The 17,462-nt window shown below is 47.8% G+C and overlaps 1 protein-coding gene across 4 annotated transcripts in view; it reads left to right on the top strand.

The window, feature by feature from the left end:
- Positions 1–2,933: 2,933 nt before the first annotated feature.
- Positions 2,934–17,462, top strand: part of HECTD4 (HECT domain E3 ubiquitin protein ligase 4) — a 69,353-nt gene continuing 54,824 nt past the window's right edge. For all 4 annotated transcript variants that reach the window (XM_054646074.2, XM_077187751.1, XM_054646073.2 and 1 more), the window contains exons 1-3: positions 2,934–3,387; positions 12,823–13,340; positions 17,361–17,450. In XM_054646074.2, the coding sequence (XP_054502049.2) occupies positions 3,217–3,387; positions 12,823–13,340; positions 17,361–17,450 (779 nt within the window). In that variant the 5' untranslated portion in view covers positions 2,934–3,216. The remainder of the gene's footprint in view (positions 3,388–12,822; positions 13,341–17,360; positions 17,451–17,462) is intronic.

Raw genomic sequence — 17,462 nt, 5'->3', positions numbered from 1 at the left:
ATGACATTTAGCAGTAATTATGTTATTTACCTGCAGTGAGGCAGGACAGGGTACATTTCTCAGTTTTATTCCATTGTTTTCATTCAATAACTGCTTTTTAACTTGGGATTGTCAAGTCAATAGAATTCAGAAGAACTCCAAATAAGCAAATCAATAACTGTAAAATGGTGAATATCTTGGGAAGTTGGACAGAAAGTGCAGGTCAGAGCCAAGGGGGCTGTTCTCACTGGAGGCAGCTCAGGTTAACTCCCATTGATCCCACATGGATCAGGATCCTTCCTGGGAGAAACTGCCACCAGCCCCCAGGCAAAGGACAAAGCACAGCCCCTGCCAGGGAGTAACGTGGCCACACACCTCCTTCAGAGCCTCACCTGCTGTGGAAGCTTCCAGAGCCTCTCCTGGCTCTGAGTCAGCTCCTCAGTCCTGTCAAAGGCCTTGGCTTGCATCCCAAGGCCGAGGGTTGAATCCACAGCCACGTCAAACACGGATTCTCCATGGGATAAAGCAGCCCAGGAGGCCTGGGAAGAGCTGCAGACAAAGCATTCTCACCTGGGTTACCCAGCCTGTGAAACTTCCCTTTGGAGAACAGCATCCAAACCTCTGCAAACCCCTTCTGCTGATGGCTTCACCTTGCTCATGAAGGGAACGTCCCACCTGGCTCCCAGCTCTGCTGTTTGTGTGGATTTTGTGGAGGGCACTCAGTAGCACCATGATAGCTCCACAAGATCTAAAGCTGGAATGAGTTTTTGGTGGAATGTTACTCCCAGTAAAATGCACACACACTTTGTGTTTCTCTCCCTCCGTTCCTTTCACGTGTGGATGAATGAAAACAATGCCAAACTCCCACTCTGGGAACAAGACAAGAACAAAAACACCCGTGGCTGTCTCCCCATGAAATCCTGGGACTAATCCAACCCCAGGAGTTTTTCCCTTGCTCCAAGGAACCTTTGGGAGCCTGGCTTATCTCCTCTGCCAGAGCTCAGCTGCCACGTCCCACCTGCCAGAAAATCTTCCAATCTCAGCATTCCCTCTCTTCTGACTCCTCCCAGGGCTCCCACGGGAGGATCAGGGTCCATCTGCAGCCCTTGTTCTCTCTGTCACGTCTTGACCAAAAATAACAGATGCCCATGAAGCTTCTCCCTCAGAAAAACTTTTGATAGCAGCTCTGCACACTCTCCCTGATCAAAAATTACTGCTGCACAGAGGCAAATAATATCTATTTCCAGAATAAACCAAGCCTGGAGACTCTTCTACTCACATGAATAGCAGGGATGTCCTAGCAAACAGTGCACAGAGCTATCACACAGATCTCTAAATTACTGCTTGTTTGAACTTACCTGAACCCTGTGTCAACTGAACTGGCCTCAAAAACAAGCTACACAATGGTGTGAGTGCTCACACTGCTGAATCAGTGCTACAAAAGGGCTTTGCATGGGTCCTATGTTGAGTGGTCATGCATTGCATGGAAAATATGCTTCTTCCCGATCAGATTTAATAGGATATAAAGCACTGGTGGTAGATCTTGTTCTACTCCAGCTCTGAATAAGCTTTTCCTGCAATAGCACAGCACATTTGTTGTAATGCACTAATATGTTAAATAATTTAATCTGATCAAACAGGTAAATAAATGCATAGAGCTCTATCTCTGCTCAGTTGTGCACAGTCACTGTTCCATGAAAAGCAGACACTTGCAATGGGAATCCCCACAGCAATTATCCACTAAAACTATTTAACATTTATCACCACGTCTCTCTCATTAACATGATTTGTCTCACAGCACGTCCTTTGCTGAACATCCAGGTACAGCTGCCTCTGACACTTTGTGCCTCTGAACGGGCTCAGGGCGAGGTCTGAGGGAACTGAGGGTGAAATTAGGCTGAGAAAGAAGGATCAATTTTCCTCTGGATCCCCTTTTTTCCCACACATACTGAGGTGTTGCAACGCTTCTGCTTTACACCCTCTGGAATCCATAAATCCAGAGGTACAGATTTGATGGGACGTACCTGCTTGCTCACGAGTTCTTTGGGAAAAACTCCTTGAGCGGTGACAGGATTCCTGTGACATGGTGACAGGGGGGCAAGGGGAAAGGAAAAAGGGAAATCATTCTGTGAGGGCACAGACAAAATACGGGTGAGCAGGGCTGCGGGAGAGGAAAAACAACCATGAGGGAGAACCAAGAGGGACCAGCCCTAGAGAGAAATGGGGAGTTTCAGAAGGGCCCAGTAAGTGAATCCAAGAGGGTTGAGAGGGAAACTGAGGAGAACAGCACTGAGGGAGCAGCTCTCGGTGGAGGGAGAAGGGCTGAGGGAGCGGCCATGGCATGAGGGTGAGACCCCGGGGCAGTGCCAGGGGAGTGAGGCGAGGCCCTGAGGGGAGCGTCCCTCGCTGAGGGACGAGCGAGGGGCTGAGGGGAGCAATCCCTGAGGGGCTGAGGGGAGCAGTCCCTGAGGGACGAAGGGAGGTGCTGAGGGGAGAACACCCGGCGCGGGTGAGCCGCTCCCCGGGTGAGGCGCTGAGGGGAGCGCACCAGGTGCGGTTTAAGTGCTCCCCGCTGTGCGGACGATCCGCTCTCCTTAGCGCGGGTGACGTGCAATATGAGCGGGGTGAAGCTCTGAGGGGAGCGCTCCCGGTGCGGGTGCGGCGCCGCGCCCGGTGCAGCTGACCCGCTCTTCCCGGTGCTGTTGCTACCCTCCCCGCGGTGCGGGCGAGGCGCTGTGCCCAGTGCGGACGATCCGCCGTGCCCGGTGCGGGTGGAGCACTGAGCGGAGCACACGCGGGGCGGGTGAGGCGCTGCCGGCATCGCCGCCGGTGCGGGCGGAGCGGCGGGAGCAGCTCGGGGGGGCGGAGCTCCGGCGCTGGGGGCGTGTCCCGGCGCTCGGGGCGGGGCCCCGCGGGCTGGGAGGGGGCCGGGTGTATTGTTCCTCGCGCGGTGCATGCCGGGCGCGCCTCAGCCCCCAACATGGCGTCGCGCTGTCAGCGGTGTGTGTGAGGCGGGCGCGGGACGCGGGGCTGCGGGCGGGCACGGCGGCTCCCGGAGCTCCCCGGAGCGCCGCCGCCGCGGTGGCAACGCGCCGCTCCTCGCTGCTGCCCGCCGCGCCCCGGCTGTCCGGCGCTCAGGCCGCTGGGGACGCGCCTGCCCCCGCCCTGCCCCCGCCATGGGCGGGTAGCGGGACCCGCCTCGCCTCAGCCCTGCGGAGCCCCCCCGCCCTCCGCGCCATGGGGTCCCCGGCGGCCGCTTCGGCGGCCGCGGCCACCGACTCGGCGCAGTGGCTGTCGGTGAAGGAGGAGACCATCTTCCTGCACGACGGGCTGATCCGGGTCACCGACCTGGCCGAGCTGCCCAGCGAGATCATTGGGGTGGCCGAGCCCGGCGACACCGAGCTGGAGGTGAGGCGGCCCCCCGAGCTGAGGGGAGGGACGGGGCAGGGCCGGGACTGAGGGGAGGATGCCCTCGGCAGAGGGGCACGGTGGCAGCGGAGGCCTGAGGCGAGGAGGACGGGGGATGGGAGATGGGGGTGCAGGGAGGATGACTAGGGGAGGATGGGGGGCCGGCATGGAGGATGCTGCCTGCGGATGCCGGGTGAGGGATCTGGAGCCCGGAGCCAGCCGGTGTCGAGCGCGTTCTGCCTGTCTTGAGTCAATCTGATTTATTTCAGATAATAATGGAAGTGGAGCTGGGCAGGAGGATGATGAGGTGCTGATGTAAATGGAGGGTGAAGTATTGGTGCGTCCTCCTTGTTTTGAATCCGTAAGATTTGGAAATCGGAGCCGCACTCACGGATTTCAGCGTGGCCTTTGGCCCGTTTATTTTTATTGAAGGTTTTGTGTTTTCTTGCTGTTACTTTTAGATGGTTTGTAATTGATCAGCCTTAAAACAACACGCTCAGGGCTGCCCGGGTGTTTTATTCAGCTGTTGACAGTGATCGGTTATTAAGGATCCGGGAGGGCAGCCCAGATTTTCATCCCAGCTTTTTACCTTCCCAGAACTGCCCCTGGTGTTTGTTGGCTGCAGGCAGGCGGTGCAGCTGTTTTATCTTAGGAGGAGCCGCTGAAGGACTGAATGTCACGGATTATAGGTTGCATCTATTTGGTAGACTGCATTTTTTTTTTTTTTTTCCCCCCTGTGTGCCTCCCTTCTCCTGTTTCACGCCACCCTCCTCCCCGGCAGTGTGGCTCGCAATGACACAGGGGCTTTGTCACCGGAGCTGAGCGGTGGGAGCGCACAGGGGACGCTCCAGCCGGAGCTTTATCTCCGGCCTCTGTTTGGTCCCAGGCATTTTAGGCCGAAAAACCGATTTTTAGTGAGGTTTTAGCTGCTGTCTGGGCCGTTGCTGAGAAGACCCCACAACGTTATTGTTCACTGGGCTTTGGGGAAACTTCCCCCAGTCTTATCTAAGGAAAGATATTTTCTGCAGAATGTGTGTTTTCTGTCCTGTGTGTTGGGACACTGGGGAATGGCATGGAGAAATCAGCTGCTCCCCTGAAATGGATGTTGGCAAATATCACATGAACAGGAAAAGGGAGATTTTTAAGGTGGCTGACTTATTTCTGTGTGTATAAACATGGAATGATTCTCCCTTGTGATCAGAGTTGCTCTGGCATTCAGTGCAGCTTGGATGCAAGAAAATATTTTGATTCCATGGCATAGTTCTAGAAGAAGAATTGAGTTTAAAAACTGTGCTAGAAAAATAACGTGCTCCCACAGCATTTTTCATGTTATATCACAAGAAAGGAGGATATCCTTTAGAAAACAAACAAGACCTTATTTTAAGATCTTGCCAGCCAGGCCAGAAGTGTGTTCCAGCCTGAAACTTGACACACAGCTTCACTTGACAAACACTTCAGCTCTGGAGAATTTTTTTGTTGGTTTTAGGAATGTTCTAAAACTCCAGTTGTTTGGGAGAGATAGGAATGGAATTGGTGCTACTGTATCTTGTGCTTTGGCATTTATTCTAACAAGTGTTGCAGCAATCCAGTGCCACTGATTCACCTCATTTTTTCTGCTCCAGAGATTCTTTTCCTGTTTGTGTTTGCAGTGCAAAACTTTGAAATAAATAATTAAATATGACTTTTTGCTGTGGTGCTTATTTTTGATAAGACTGATTTTGACTTATTTGATCTTTATTCTTAAGTCACAGCTTATTAAAGCCTTTTATTTCCATCTTCTGATGGAATTGATGATCACAAGCGATCAATTTCATTTTCAGATATCTGCAAATTGGTTTAGACTTTGGTATTAAGGGGGAAGGATTTTTAAAAAAATGAAATTTCCCATAGTGCAAATGTAAACTATTTAGCTCCTAACTTTTCTCTGCCTTTTTTTAATGCTGTTTTCATTGAAATGAGGGATACCTTGGTGATGTGGAATGGCTTTGAGGAGCCATTTTGTGGAAATAGGTGCACACATCTGATTGAAGCGTGGCCATGCAATCGACTGCTACACAAGAGCTCATTTACACTCTTTCTACTCCTACTTGCACTGTAATAAATATCTTTGAAAAGGGTCCAAACAGAAATCTCTTGGGATGTGCTATTGGCCAAGGGTAGGAGATGCTGCAGCTGCTGCTTTGATTAGGAAACTTCTTTAATTCACTTCTTGTGCTTCATCAGTGGTGGTCAGAAGCCTGGCTGAATTAGGAGCTGAAGTGCTTAATTAAAAATGTATAATGTTTAATACTTTAATGGATTTTTTTTTGGGTGGAGAAGTATCATTCTGGTCTGTTTTGCCTAAATATCCGTTTAAAGAGTGTATTGGTGACTAATGTCAGTGTGTTTGGATGTGTTTCCTTTGTCCTTCTGTTCAAAGGTTCTGTCTATTTATAAAAAGAAAAGCAGAGGAAAAAATGTTACAGTGCTGGTGTTATGCCAGGAAAGGCTTATGGAAACTTATTATGGTGTTATTTTGACTCCCATGCAGCTTTGATTTTATCTTTTTGTGTGTTTGTATACACTTGTATTTATACATATATTCCTTAATGGTATGTTACAAGAGAATTACTCCTAGAACAAGGTGAAAGAGGAGATTATGTTGAGTTTTAAAGGGTGTGGAGGTTTTTGCTCTGGTTTTTTTTCTGTGATGATGTGTGCCAACTTCTTAGGTTGTTTCAGCATATTTACAGAAAATTGGGGCTTTTAACAAAATTTGATAGAATTTTGTAACATTATGCATGAACCAGCTGCTCCTGGTGCAGGTTTCCCACTAAAATCCTCTAGGCAGGAGAGACCTGGATTAGTCAGTGATTACAGAAGCCTTTGGACCTTTATTTTAAAACCTTTCACACAGAGAAATCTTTGAAAGAGCAAAGTCTCCTTCTTGGAGACAACCCTCAGCCAGAGCTGGAGGTGTTACCATGACACTGTTGGTCAGTGCCCATCCAGCAGGGACATTCAGTGCAGGAAGGGTTTAATATTCCCTTGAAGTTCCTTCATGTGGCCCAAAGGGAACTGCAGCCCTTCCAGAATCTTCCCTGGAGGGACAGCAGGAGCGTGGTCAGGGTTGGTCTGCAGGAGGAGAGGTCCCTCAGACCAGGGAGATTTGATCTGGCAGCTGAACACAGAGTCCCAGAATGATTTGGGGTGAATTTACCTTAGAGATCATCCAGAATCCCCTCCTGCCATGGGCAGGGAGCCTTCCTCTGGTTTCCCATGGAGCTGGGAGTGCAGCTCCTCCCTCAGTAGCTGTTGGGATCATCATGTCTGTCTGTCTGTCTGTCTGTCTGTCCTCATCTGCTGCTTGTTGAGCTCTGCTCTGTAGGACAGAGGTGCCACGGGGCAGGTGTGACTCTGCACTGAAAATGGTTACCTTTAATGGAGTGGAAGGTGAAAAAAATAATAAAAAATGAAACAAGTAAGGAAAAAGTGGTGGCCTTTCCTCTTCCCCCCGGCATGGCCTGGGCTGGCTCTCCACAGAGAGGGTGAAGAGCTGGAGTCCAGTGCTCTTCTCTCAGCATGTGCCACTCCTGTGACTGACTTGTGTTTGCCATAAAATCATTTAGACTGGAAGGTTTCTGCTAAACTTGGAAGTTTTCACCCATTTTCCTCCCAGCCCAGAGAAAACATTTTGTCACTTTTGCCTGATTGCTGAGGGAGGGAGCAGTTCCCTGCAATTATCTGGGTCAGTGCTTCCCAAACCTTTCTGCTTGTGACCTTTCTGCCACCTACAAGCGTCACCCCTGTCACGCTGCAAGTCCCTAATGCCACCATCAACAATTGACTCTTTCCTAAGTGGGTGACCCTTCCTGGGCTTGTGACCTCTGACTGGAAAACTGCTGAGCCAGGCGTGTGGCAGGCTTGGAACAGCCTCATCCTCTGCCAGCACTTGGAATTTATTAAACTTCTCTAACAGGGACCACTGGGCCTCTGACTTTGGAGTTTGGAAGTTGTGTTTTAGGTAACCTTGTAGAGAAACATAGGGAAACTTCTCAAGGATGATTTTGCAAATCTGTTTCCCAAATATAGATCTTGTTACCAATTGCAGCTTATTAATTCAGTGATCTGCACTCTCAGATGTTTAAATTACCAAGATTCTTCTTTACCTTTTGCAGCTGTTTTCACCTACTACTTGAGTAAGAGCCAAAGAAATATTTTAATGAACAAAAGAAAAAAACACTTTATAGCATTTTATTTATTTACAGCTTGCTTGTTTTCTGTAATTCATCTCAGATACAAAGGTTATTTCATAAATTTGTGTGGTTACAGAAATAATTTGGGATAAAATTGTAAAAGACAGCAGTGTCTTAGTGCTTATTTGTGAGCAATGAGATTTCCAGTGCTTTGACAAAAGAAAATAGTTTCTGCTTTTAGCTGAGTAGTTAAAAACCTGCACTGCTTCACACAGAGGAGTCAGCAGAGACTTTGAACAAGAGGATAAGGTTAAAATTTCTTGGAGCAGAAAAAACTGGAACAACCTTGAGACTTGTAGTTTTCTAACTGCAGCACTAAAGCATGGTGTAAAGTGCAGCAGCTGCTAAAACATCAGGGAGAAAATGTTCACACATATTTGTGTATTGGGCACGTGGTGTAGCAAGGAAAAGGCCTTAGAGAGGGGCTAGGAAATGTTTTAGAAGGAATTAAGGTGGGTTTTACACCAAGGCAGCTTCGTGCTGGATGTCCCAGAAAATGCCAGGAGCAGGAAGGCTCAGCACAGTGGGAGACAAGGACACAGGGTTGTTTATGGAGCAGGTTCAGTTGGGATGTGTATTTCAATCTTCAGGGTTCCTTTAAAACTGTCACTCGGGCTCTTTCTGTGAGAGAATAATCCATACTTCTTGTAATTCAGTCTTTTTACATTGTTTTATTGGTGTTTCTAGAGACAAAAGAGCCCAGTAATCAAGTGCTGCTGCCTCTGTTCATTTGGTACAAGAGCAATGACCTTATACCTGTCATGGGGTGGTCAATGTAATAGAATTAATTTTTTTGATGCTGCTTTTAAAGATATTTTACAATTCTGAGATTTGTACCTCCTGGGAGATGGAAATAATCCATATTTAATACTCAGGGGGGTATGGGGATATAATTGATCCTGATAAATGTTCCACCATCTTCATGTGTGAACTTCAGCCAATTGAACTGTGGAGAGAAAGAATTAAATTGGGGAGATTTTGAGGTTTCCCTTTGCAATATGCAAGTTCAGGACAAAAACCCCTCTTTGTGCACAACCTCCCTGCTCCTCAGTTCCCTGTGTAGCAGAATTAAAATCCATGGCACAGGCACCAGGGAGAGCACAAGGGGCAGGGATTGTAGCCAGAGGAGAGAGCTGCCTTTTAGTGACAGCTCACATTTAAATTTACTTAATAGGGTCATAAAACCTCAGGCTAAAACTCTTCATGTATATTAGTGTGTGTTAATTGGACCTGGTCTGGTATTTACTGTCAGCAGAGAAACGTGTTGCCCTGAAAATAGGGAATGCCAGCCCCTCCTTTGTGGAGCAGATTTGGCAAAAATTCTGTTTGATGGGAAGAATGACCTGGGTGAGGTCATGGAGTGGGATGCAAAAGGACAAATATTGGATACAGTGGGAAGATGTCACCTCCCCATAGTTTATCTAAAATCAGAAACCTTTTGTGCTCCTCAGTGTTGAAGATGATGTCAAGGACCAATTAGAGTGATTGAACTTTGGCTCTACCATTTTCTAATTAAAATATTGACTAAAAATTGATTTAAAAGATCAAATAAGGAAATAGTGTGTAAGGATAAGATACTGTGGAATTAAAATAGCGACAATTAAACTATTCAACCACAGATTTTAGTGATATGTAAGCAGGATAAGTTGTTCTCTGGCAAAGTGATGTTTGTTACATCCTCTTCATCCTCCTTGATTCTGTTCAAGCCTTGTTAGTCAGGAGTGTTTGGAGTTGGGGGTGATGGATCAGGGATGGGTTCAGTGGGGTTTGTGTGGGGCTGGGTTTGGTGCCTGCCCCTGACACCAAACAGGGAGATATTGAGGCACCCCACGTCCCAAATCAGAGCTGAGGCTCAGGTGTAAATCCTGAGGCAGCAGGAAAGGGAATTTTACCTTTTATAAACCCTGCTTGTTGTGTTGTTTGTATCAGCACTTGTGAAAGAACATGATGAGGGGTTTCTTGTGTTTTATTTTAACTTGTTTTGACTCCAGATATTTGGAAGATGACAAGCTTTGCCTGGAGATATCCTGGCAAGGGCTGGGATTCCTGTGTGGAGTCTTTAATGCATCCAGAGGGAAGCACTGATGGATCTGGCAGGGGCCAAGTGAAGCTCTGGCACTGTTGGGGTGGGAAGGGCTGGATTTGGCTGCCACAGAGCCAGAGCAGTTCCCTGGGATGTGTCTGAGCCCTGGGGGCTCCTGGGGGTCTGTCCCAGCCTCACTGGGAACGTTTGGTTTTCAGGCTGCTTTCTGCAGGTAGTGCTGAGCTCTAGGAAAAAGGCTTTTGAGGAGAACAGCCTTAATTGAATTTGCTGAAGTGTCCTGTGCAGCAGTGACCTCACACCTTTCTTCTGACATCCTCTCATTTTCTGGAAGTGCAGATTCCTGCTTAGACCCTCAGATGATGTTGAATCATTGAGGTTTTTTCCCCACTGGTTCCATAAGCCTTGTATGAAAATCAGATGATGTAAATTGCATTATCAAAAGTCTCAAAGTCCCATTTTGGAGTGATCTTGTGAATCTGTTGAAGCTGATGTACTTCCTGTATCATTTACCCAAATTAGTGCTCATTTCCCTTACCAAAGACTGAGGCAAAACCCCAGACAGACCATGCATGCTTTTAAAGCAAATTGGGAACTGTGGGATCAGGGAGAAACTAAAACTTCAGCAGGAAAAGGCTTTTCATCAGCAAAACTGATGACACTGACTCGTCCTGATTGCTACAAGACAGACTCAGAGCTGTAGGGCCATATCAAAGGCAAAAACAACAAAAAAAAGGCATTTTCCTGTTAAACTGTGGGATCTGAGGAGCAGGACATGCAACATCAAGTACATCACAGCTTGTCTTTTGTGGTGGTATCTTTGTTATTAACAAAGACCACAGACCTGTTTTCTTCAGCATTTAACTCTGAAAATGCAAAAATTCATTCTCTTTTTCCTCCATTTCTGCAGCTTGTTGTCACTTAGTGGAAAATCCACCCAGTTTAGTTCAAGAGAATCAAAAGCCAACTGTTGTAGAAAGTGATTCCATCTAGAACAGGAAACAAACTTATTTTTGAGGCAGCAGAACACACAACAGGAGGTGGTTATTTTAAATGTCTAATATGTGGTTTAGGAATTAATATTCATAATCGCTTGGAGAAGTTAATTAAAGAAGGCTTATTAGGTATAAGTAGCTCAGTACAACATCCATTCAAGTGTAATTATGATGTGAATTCCTTTCAGGTGAACTTTTCCTGGCTCCAGTGGTCAAAGTGCTACTGCAGAGCTGTTCCTTTGCCTTTAGTCAGAGGCCCTGGCAGATGTGATTTGTCCTGCAGCATTTTAACAACTCTTCAGGAGCCTGCAATTAGCCAGAAACTTTTATTTCATGATCTCTATGACTGCTGCCTGCAATTAAAAAGCCCCCACAAAACAAACAGCTCTGGCTGCCATTCTCCACGGCAGCTTTGTCTCTCACATTCCCCTTCCCACATTTATATTTATTTATTAAATGAGAGAAGGACAGTTTTACAGCATAAAGATGGGCCAAAAATTGTGTTTGAGGGTGGATGAAATGAGGCACTCTGGAACATGGCCAGAAGCCCTTTGGATACCAAATCCCTTTGGACACTGGATCCAGAGTATCAGAAAATGCTTGGCTCATGGCTTTCCTTGAGCTTGCCACAGCTTCAATGACTTTGCTGAGCTCCACTGTTGTTTGCTGGAAGGAGAAAAGTTGTCTGTAAATTACTTAAAACTCTGAGTTTTCTAGTCCCAGGCTGGGTATTAAACCATAAATATATTTTTGTGTCACCCTTTATTTGTTTTCTGTTGTTCCAGCTTGGTTTCCAGTTTTATTTAGAAGTGCCAAAAAAGCCTCTTTCTTCTGTCTGAAATGATGAGGAGGAGACTTTTAGGGTTTTTAACTTCAGCAGCAACTTGAAGTATTTTGAGAAAGGTGTAGCTAAGTGCAAAATGATAAAATTTAAGAGAGAAAAAAGCAGGGGAGGGAGAGAGCGTAAGAGAACTCTTGGTGGATTGGAATAAACTGGTTGGCCAGTTGGTTTGTTTGTTTATTTGAAGAGCTCCAAAACTAGAACAAGCACATTCTTGTTACACAATATTTGTAACCTATCAGTTTTCATAGAAGGGCTCTAAACCCCTGGGACCCTCCAACTTTGCAGTTCTTTTGAACTTTTAGCAAAATTGCCTCGATTACAGAAAAAAGCTCCAGAGGAGAGGGGAATGTTTGTTTTCCAAGCTGCTCTTTTGTGTGTGTATCTTTCTTTACAATCTGTGGTGGTGTTGTTGTTTATTGAAAGCTTAAAAATCCCCGTCAGCAACCCCCAAACCTGGGTTTGGTGAGGATGCTGACTCAGCCATATCAGGCTCACAGAATCCCACAGCAGTGGGGTGGGAAGGGATCTCTGGAGATTCCCCAGTCCAAACCCCTGCCAAGGCAGGGTCACCTGGAGCAGGTGACACAGGGAAATGTCCTGAGAGAGAGGGAGAGACTCCACACTGTCCCTGGGCAGCTGTCCCTGTCCTTTGCCATCCTCCATGGATAGGGGTTCGTGGGATTCCATGTGTTTTAGTCTTTGGGTTGATCCCGCGTCTTTTTGGTCGGTTGACGCCGCGTCTTTTGGTCGGTTGACGCCGCGTCTTTTGGTCGGTTGACGCCGCGTCTTTTGGTCGGTTGACGCCGCGTCTTTTGGTCGGTTGACGCCGCGTCTTTTGGTCGGTTGACGCCGCGTCTTTTGGTCGACCGACCCCGCGTCTTTTGGTCGACCGACCCCGCGTCTTTTGGTCGACCGACCCCGCGTCTTTTGGTCGACCGACCCCGCGTCTTTTGGTCGACCGACCCCGCGTCTTTTGGTCGGTCGACCCCGCGTCTTTTGGTCGGTCGACCCCGCGTCTTTTGGTCGGTCGACCCCGCGTCTTTCGGTCGGTCGACCCCGCGTCTTTCGGTCGGTCGATCCCGCGTCTTTTGGTCGATCCCGCGTCTTTTGGTCGATCCCGCGTCTTTTAGTTTATGGCCATCACTCCACACCCCGAGATGGACACAGCACCACTCGCCTGTTCTTTGGCCCCAAAAATTAAAAACATCCCTCCTACCTGCCACAGAAAACATCTGATCGAAAAATCACACCACAACCATACGAGATTTTTATTTTATCCCCTCTAAAGCCCTCTATAAACACCCCCTTTCCCCTTGGCAGATCCTGACCTTCGAGACCAAGAACCCCACGGAGCTGGCGGAGCGCTTGCGCTCGGTGTGCGGCAACCAGAGCAACGCGTACGCGCGGCTGCTGGAGTACCGGCTGAATGCCCTGCGCGGGCTCTGGAACGCCCAGCGCCAGCTGGCCCTGGAGGAGCAGCACGACCGCGACAGCTCCGGCGACGAGGAGGCCCTGGCCCTGCTGAAGCGCCAGGGGTTGTTACAGCAGCCGGAGCAGGCGCCCTTCACCTCCCGCATGGGGCTGCTGCTGGTGTTCCCGCTGATCCAGTCGCAGAGCAGGACGGACCCTTCCCTGTGTAACATCACGGCTGAGGTGCTGCTGAACTGCCTTCGGGACTGCCAGCCCCTGAGCCTGACCAAGGAGCCGGCCGACTGCCTCAACGGCATCGAGGCCCTGCTCTGCTCCTGGCTCGAGGACGCGGCGCCCTCCGGCCAGCACATCCCCTACAAGCAGAAGGAAAACGCTGCTGCTGCCCTGGTTGCCTTGGCTTGTGCAAGGTAAGGGAGCTGAAGTGACAGAGAATCATGGGGTTGTGTAAGAATCTGTGTCTCTTGGGCTGTGGTTTGAGTCCACTCCAGCTGGCTATGGACCCTTGTCTCATGTCCTGGCTACATGGTGACAGTGGAGGGGTGACAGTCCCCCTCTTTCGGGGCTCCGCAGAATCCCAGCTACCAGTGGGATTTTGCTCCAATAGGGAGTAAAAAGGCCACAGCAGCAGCACGGGCCTGGGGTGGCACTGGGTTACTTTATTTGATGTTACACTCCCCAGGCACCAAAAACTATTGTGACTCCACAAGAATTAATTTCAAAATTAATTATCAAAGGTCGCCGCCGCCTGCGGACGCTCGTGGGGTGTGACCCAACGTGCATTTATCCACCTTTTGATTTGGAAAAATTGGAATTCCTATTACAAACAAATGAAAATTTGCAAATTTCTCTCAATGGCTATCCTGGCCAGCTTTCAATCCATTATCCTGAACACAAGGTATTTAGAGATTCCTTACATTTGGCCCCAAAATCTTTCAAAAGTCGCGCTCCCATCAGAAACGCCATCACAGTGTTCACCAGTGGCTCAGGCAAGTCCCATAAATCAGGGTTCACTTGGAGACACTTGGACAGTCAACAGCAGGAAGGGTCCCAAGCAACGAGCTGGGGCAAGCAACAGCTTATAAAGGGGGGCAGGTCTCAAGGCAGGATACAATGTTCAACTAATCAAAAGCACTGGGGGTGGAACACAAGGGCAAGGGACACAAAGGAGAAAAACTGCTTGGGACAGGAGGGGTTAACAACTGGTTGTGGGAGGAAGGGGTTTGAAATTTGGCAGAAAAGTAGCTAAGTTACAAAGAGATAAACCAACACCTGGCTCAAATGAATAACAAAGACAAGTCTGTGTCACTCTAAAAGCAGGGGGAAAAAAGCCCAAAAAACTACCAAACAACAAATCAAACAATAACCTGGGAAATAAAAACACAATAAAAAGACCCTGGCCCACAGGGTCTTACATGGACAAAGCAAAAGATGAGAAACAAGAAACGCTCTTCTCCATGTGGGGAGCAGTGTCCTGTTTGTTGGCTTGGGAAGGGACACTTCAGGCTCTGGTGACCTCCCAGGTGGGATAAAGAGGGCGTTGCCTTCGTGCCCTTCGGGACTTTTCCCTGGCCCCCATTCCCTGGGTATGAGAGGACCACAGCCAAGGGGATGGGATAGCATTGAGGAGGGGCAAGGGGAGGGGTGACCAGGGGTACAGCACAGGGGGTGCATGTGATGGGAGAAGGGAAATGATGACAATCTACCTGATGTAACATGCTCAGGACACATTTCAAATCACCCAGTGCAAAACAACAATAAATGAACTATTCAGTGCAATTCAACAGGACTGGTAAGATTGGGTGTAACACCCTGGAGTTCCTCAATTCAAGAGTTCAGCTGAGGTTCTTGAGGTTTGGTGTAAGGTGAAATCCCAACCAGATGTTCTCTAAGGGGTCACAAGCACACAAAAGTTGACTGGGAAAATAGAATTAAGGAACTTTGGCCATGATTCACCATTTACCATACCCCCAAATTCCACATCCATGGTTTTTGAGCCCTTCCAGGATGGTGACTCCAGCACCCCTGGGCAATGCTGTGGTTGATGTTCATTCTCTCTTCCCATTGAAACAAATCAGAAATGATCTGACTGCACTGGTGATAGTTATTTTTAGCTTGCACCAGCCTTTCTCTTTCTGATATTTAAATATTGGGTTGGAAAGGGTGAAACTGCTAAGCATTTTTTTTGCATGTGTTTAGCATATGCAAAAGCAGAAGGATTTGGGTTAGCAATGCCTCGTGTGCACATTGCTGCTTCCACTGCAGTGAGCTGCTCTAGGAATGGTTCCAAATGTGTTTATCAGGGAGAAAATTGTCTCCTTTTCCCTTTGTCCTGCACCTTTCTTTGGCTGGAGAAGGTGGAACTGCCAGGTTTCAGGGCAACTCCTTTCAGATTTGATTTCAGTGTTGTCTCTCAAATGTCTGGAGGTATTTTTTAAATTTTGTTGCCAGTGAAGAGTTCAACCATTGTAGATTAAAATACCCCTTGTCCTGCATGGGTTTGGCATCAGGTGATTGAGGACAAATTGGACATATTTGCTTTTAATCAAAACCTACTATTTTGAGAGAATAGGGCTTGGGGAGAGGGAGAGGAAATACAAAACCTCTGCAAAGCCCCATGATATGGCTTTAAAGTCACAAGGAGCCTTTTGGACATATTGGTTTGAATGTTTCTCCAGGTCACAGCCTTGTCTGTGAAGTTTAACTCTCATTTAAGATGCTGGAGTTCCCAGGATATGGCATGATTTGCTTTAGGAAAAGGTTTATTCAAATGAAACCTACTTAATTTCTAGTGCACTTGTTTTAATGAAGTCAATGAGAAATTTATGGTATGTGGCAAATTATTCTGTCCTGACAACTGCCTTATCTGAAAGGCAATGTACTTGAACATAGCTCAGAGAAATTGGATTTGATAAACACAATCTCATTTCTTTTTTTTTTCCCCAGATGTCAATTTGCAGGAAATGTGGGATGTTCTGTTGCAGCTGAGCTAAATTTCAAGTAGAGCTTTTGAACTTCAGGTTGATCTTTTATTTTCTTTGCAAGTCTGCCTTGCATTGCTTAGAGACTTGAAATATCCCATTGTGCTTTGTTCACCTCTGAAAGCCTCACACTTTTCCTTTAAATATCTAAGTCATGTGTTGAAGAAAAAACCTTGAAAATGAGACCATTATTGACATTCCTAGTTGCAATCTTGGGTGCTTCTTATTGCTAAAAATAAAGCCACAGGGTAAATATTGCTTTAAATAATTAATTGAGGTGCTTTAATATGTTTGGTGTCAGTTTTCTCCAGGCTGAGGTTTATCAGTGAAAGCAAAGAGCTGAAGATATCACTGGGGAAAACAGGGATTGGGGTGTGGAGGAGGGAAATTTGGGAGCCGAGTGACCACATGTGACAACAAAAGGTTGGATTCAGCAGAGTGCAGGGCAAGGACCTCTGCAGCTGATCACTCCTGATTGTGGAGAAAGCAGCTCAGAACTGACCTGAGACACAGCAAATTCTCCTGCTTAGGTGGGCTGTGATGGCTAGAAACAAATACCACATCTTCCAGAACATGGCCTTGACCTTTAAAACAGAAACTGTAAAATACAGATTTTTCAAGAGGTCTGGATCTTCCAAATTTGGGGTTGTGAGGGGAGACCTCATCCCAATGCACAACTTCCTCAGGAGGGGCAGTGCAGGGGCAGGAGCCAGGGAACAGCTGGAGCTGTGTCAGGGGGTTTAGGCTGGAGATCAGGGGAAGGTGCTGGGCACTGCCCAGGCTCCCCAGGGAATGGGCACGGTCCTGAGGCTGCCAGAGCTCTCAGGGCCAGCCTGGCATTGTTGGGTGTCTGTGCAGGGCCAGGAGCTGGATGATGATCCTTGTGGTTCCTTCCCACTTAGGATGTTCCATGATTCTGTGAAAAGAAGTCAGATCTTGGTGAGAAATGGATGAGTCTGGTCTTTCCTATTTGAGTCAGGAAAGGCATCTCCAGGTGGGAGTGCAGCAGCCCTTGCTCACACTTGGCCTCAGCCAGGAAGATCCAGGGGTTGCACTGGAGATCTGAATGGGATGAATCAGCTACAAGAAATCCTGAGAGAGCTGCCTCAGGAGCAAGGCTGAGGTGTTTTATCAGGTGCCTGGATTGCCTTTATGAACCTGTTGTTGATAGCCCAGCCTGTGGCTGCTGCTCTCCTCCCCACTGGGGCTTCAGCCTCTTCCAAAAAAAGGTGGAATTTAGGCCAGAGATTGCCCAGCATTCTGCCTGTCCCCCTCTCTTCCTCCTTCCCCTTCCTCCCCAAAGGATGAACATCCTCCAGGAAGGAGATGCCAGTTAGCAAAGAAGCTGGTGCCATATTGTGGCTGGGGGTGTTCTCCATGGCTGCTGTTGTGTGTGTTCAGTCTGGCTTCAATAGACATCTTTAATTCATGTTTTTCTTGTCCTTTTAGAGGGTCGCTGAAAACCTTTGTTCATACAGTGCATCTATTACAGAAACAGACTGAGCTGGGGTCCCTGCCTGTGGCTGATGTTCTCTACAGGTTTGTAGAACT

This window comes from Agelaius phoeniceus, chromosome 18, assembly GCF_051311805.1.
Source record: "Agelaius phoeniceus isolate bAgePho1 chromosome 18, bAgePho1.hap1, whole genome shotgun sequence".
Taxonomy (NCBI): Eukaryota; Metazoa; Chordata; class Aves; order Passeriformes; family Icteridae; genus Agelaius; species Agelaius phoeniceus.
The sequence above is the reverse complement of the archived record's forward strand: the minus strand, read 5'-3'. Positions and strand labels throughout refer to the sequence as shown.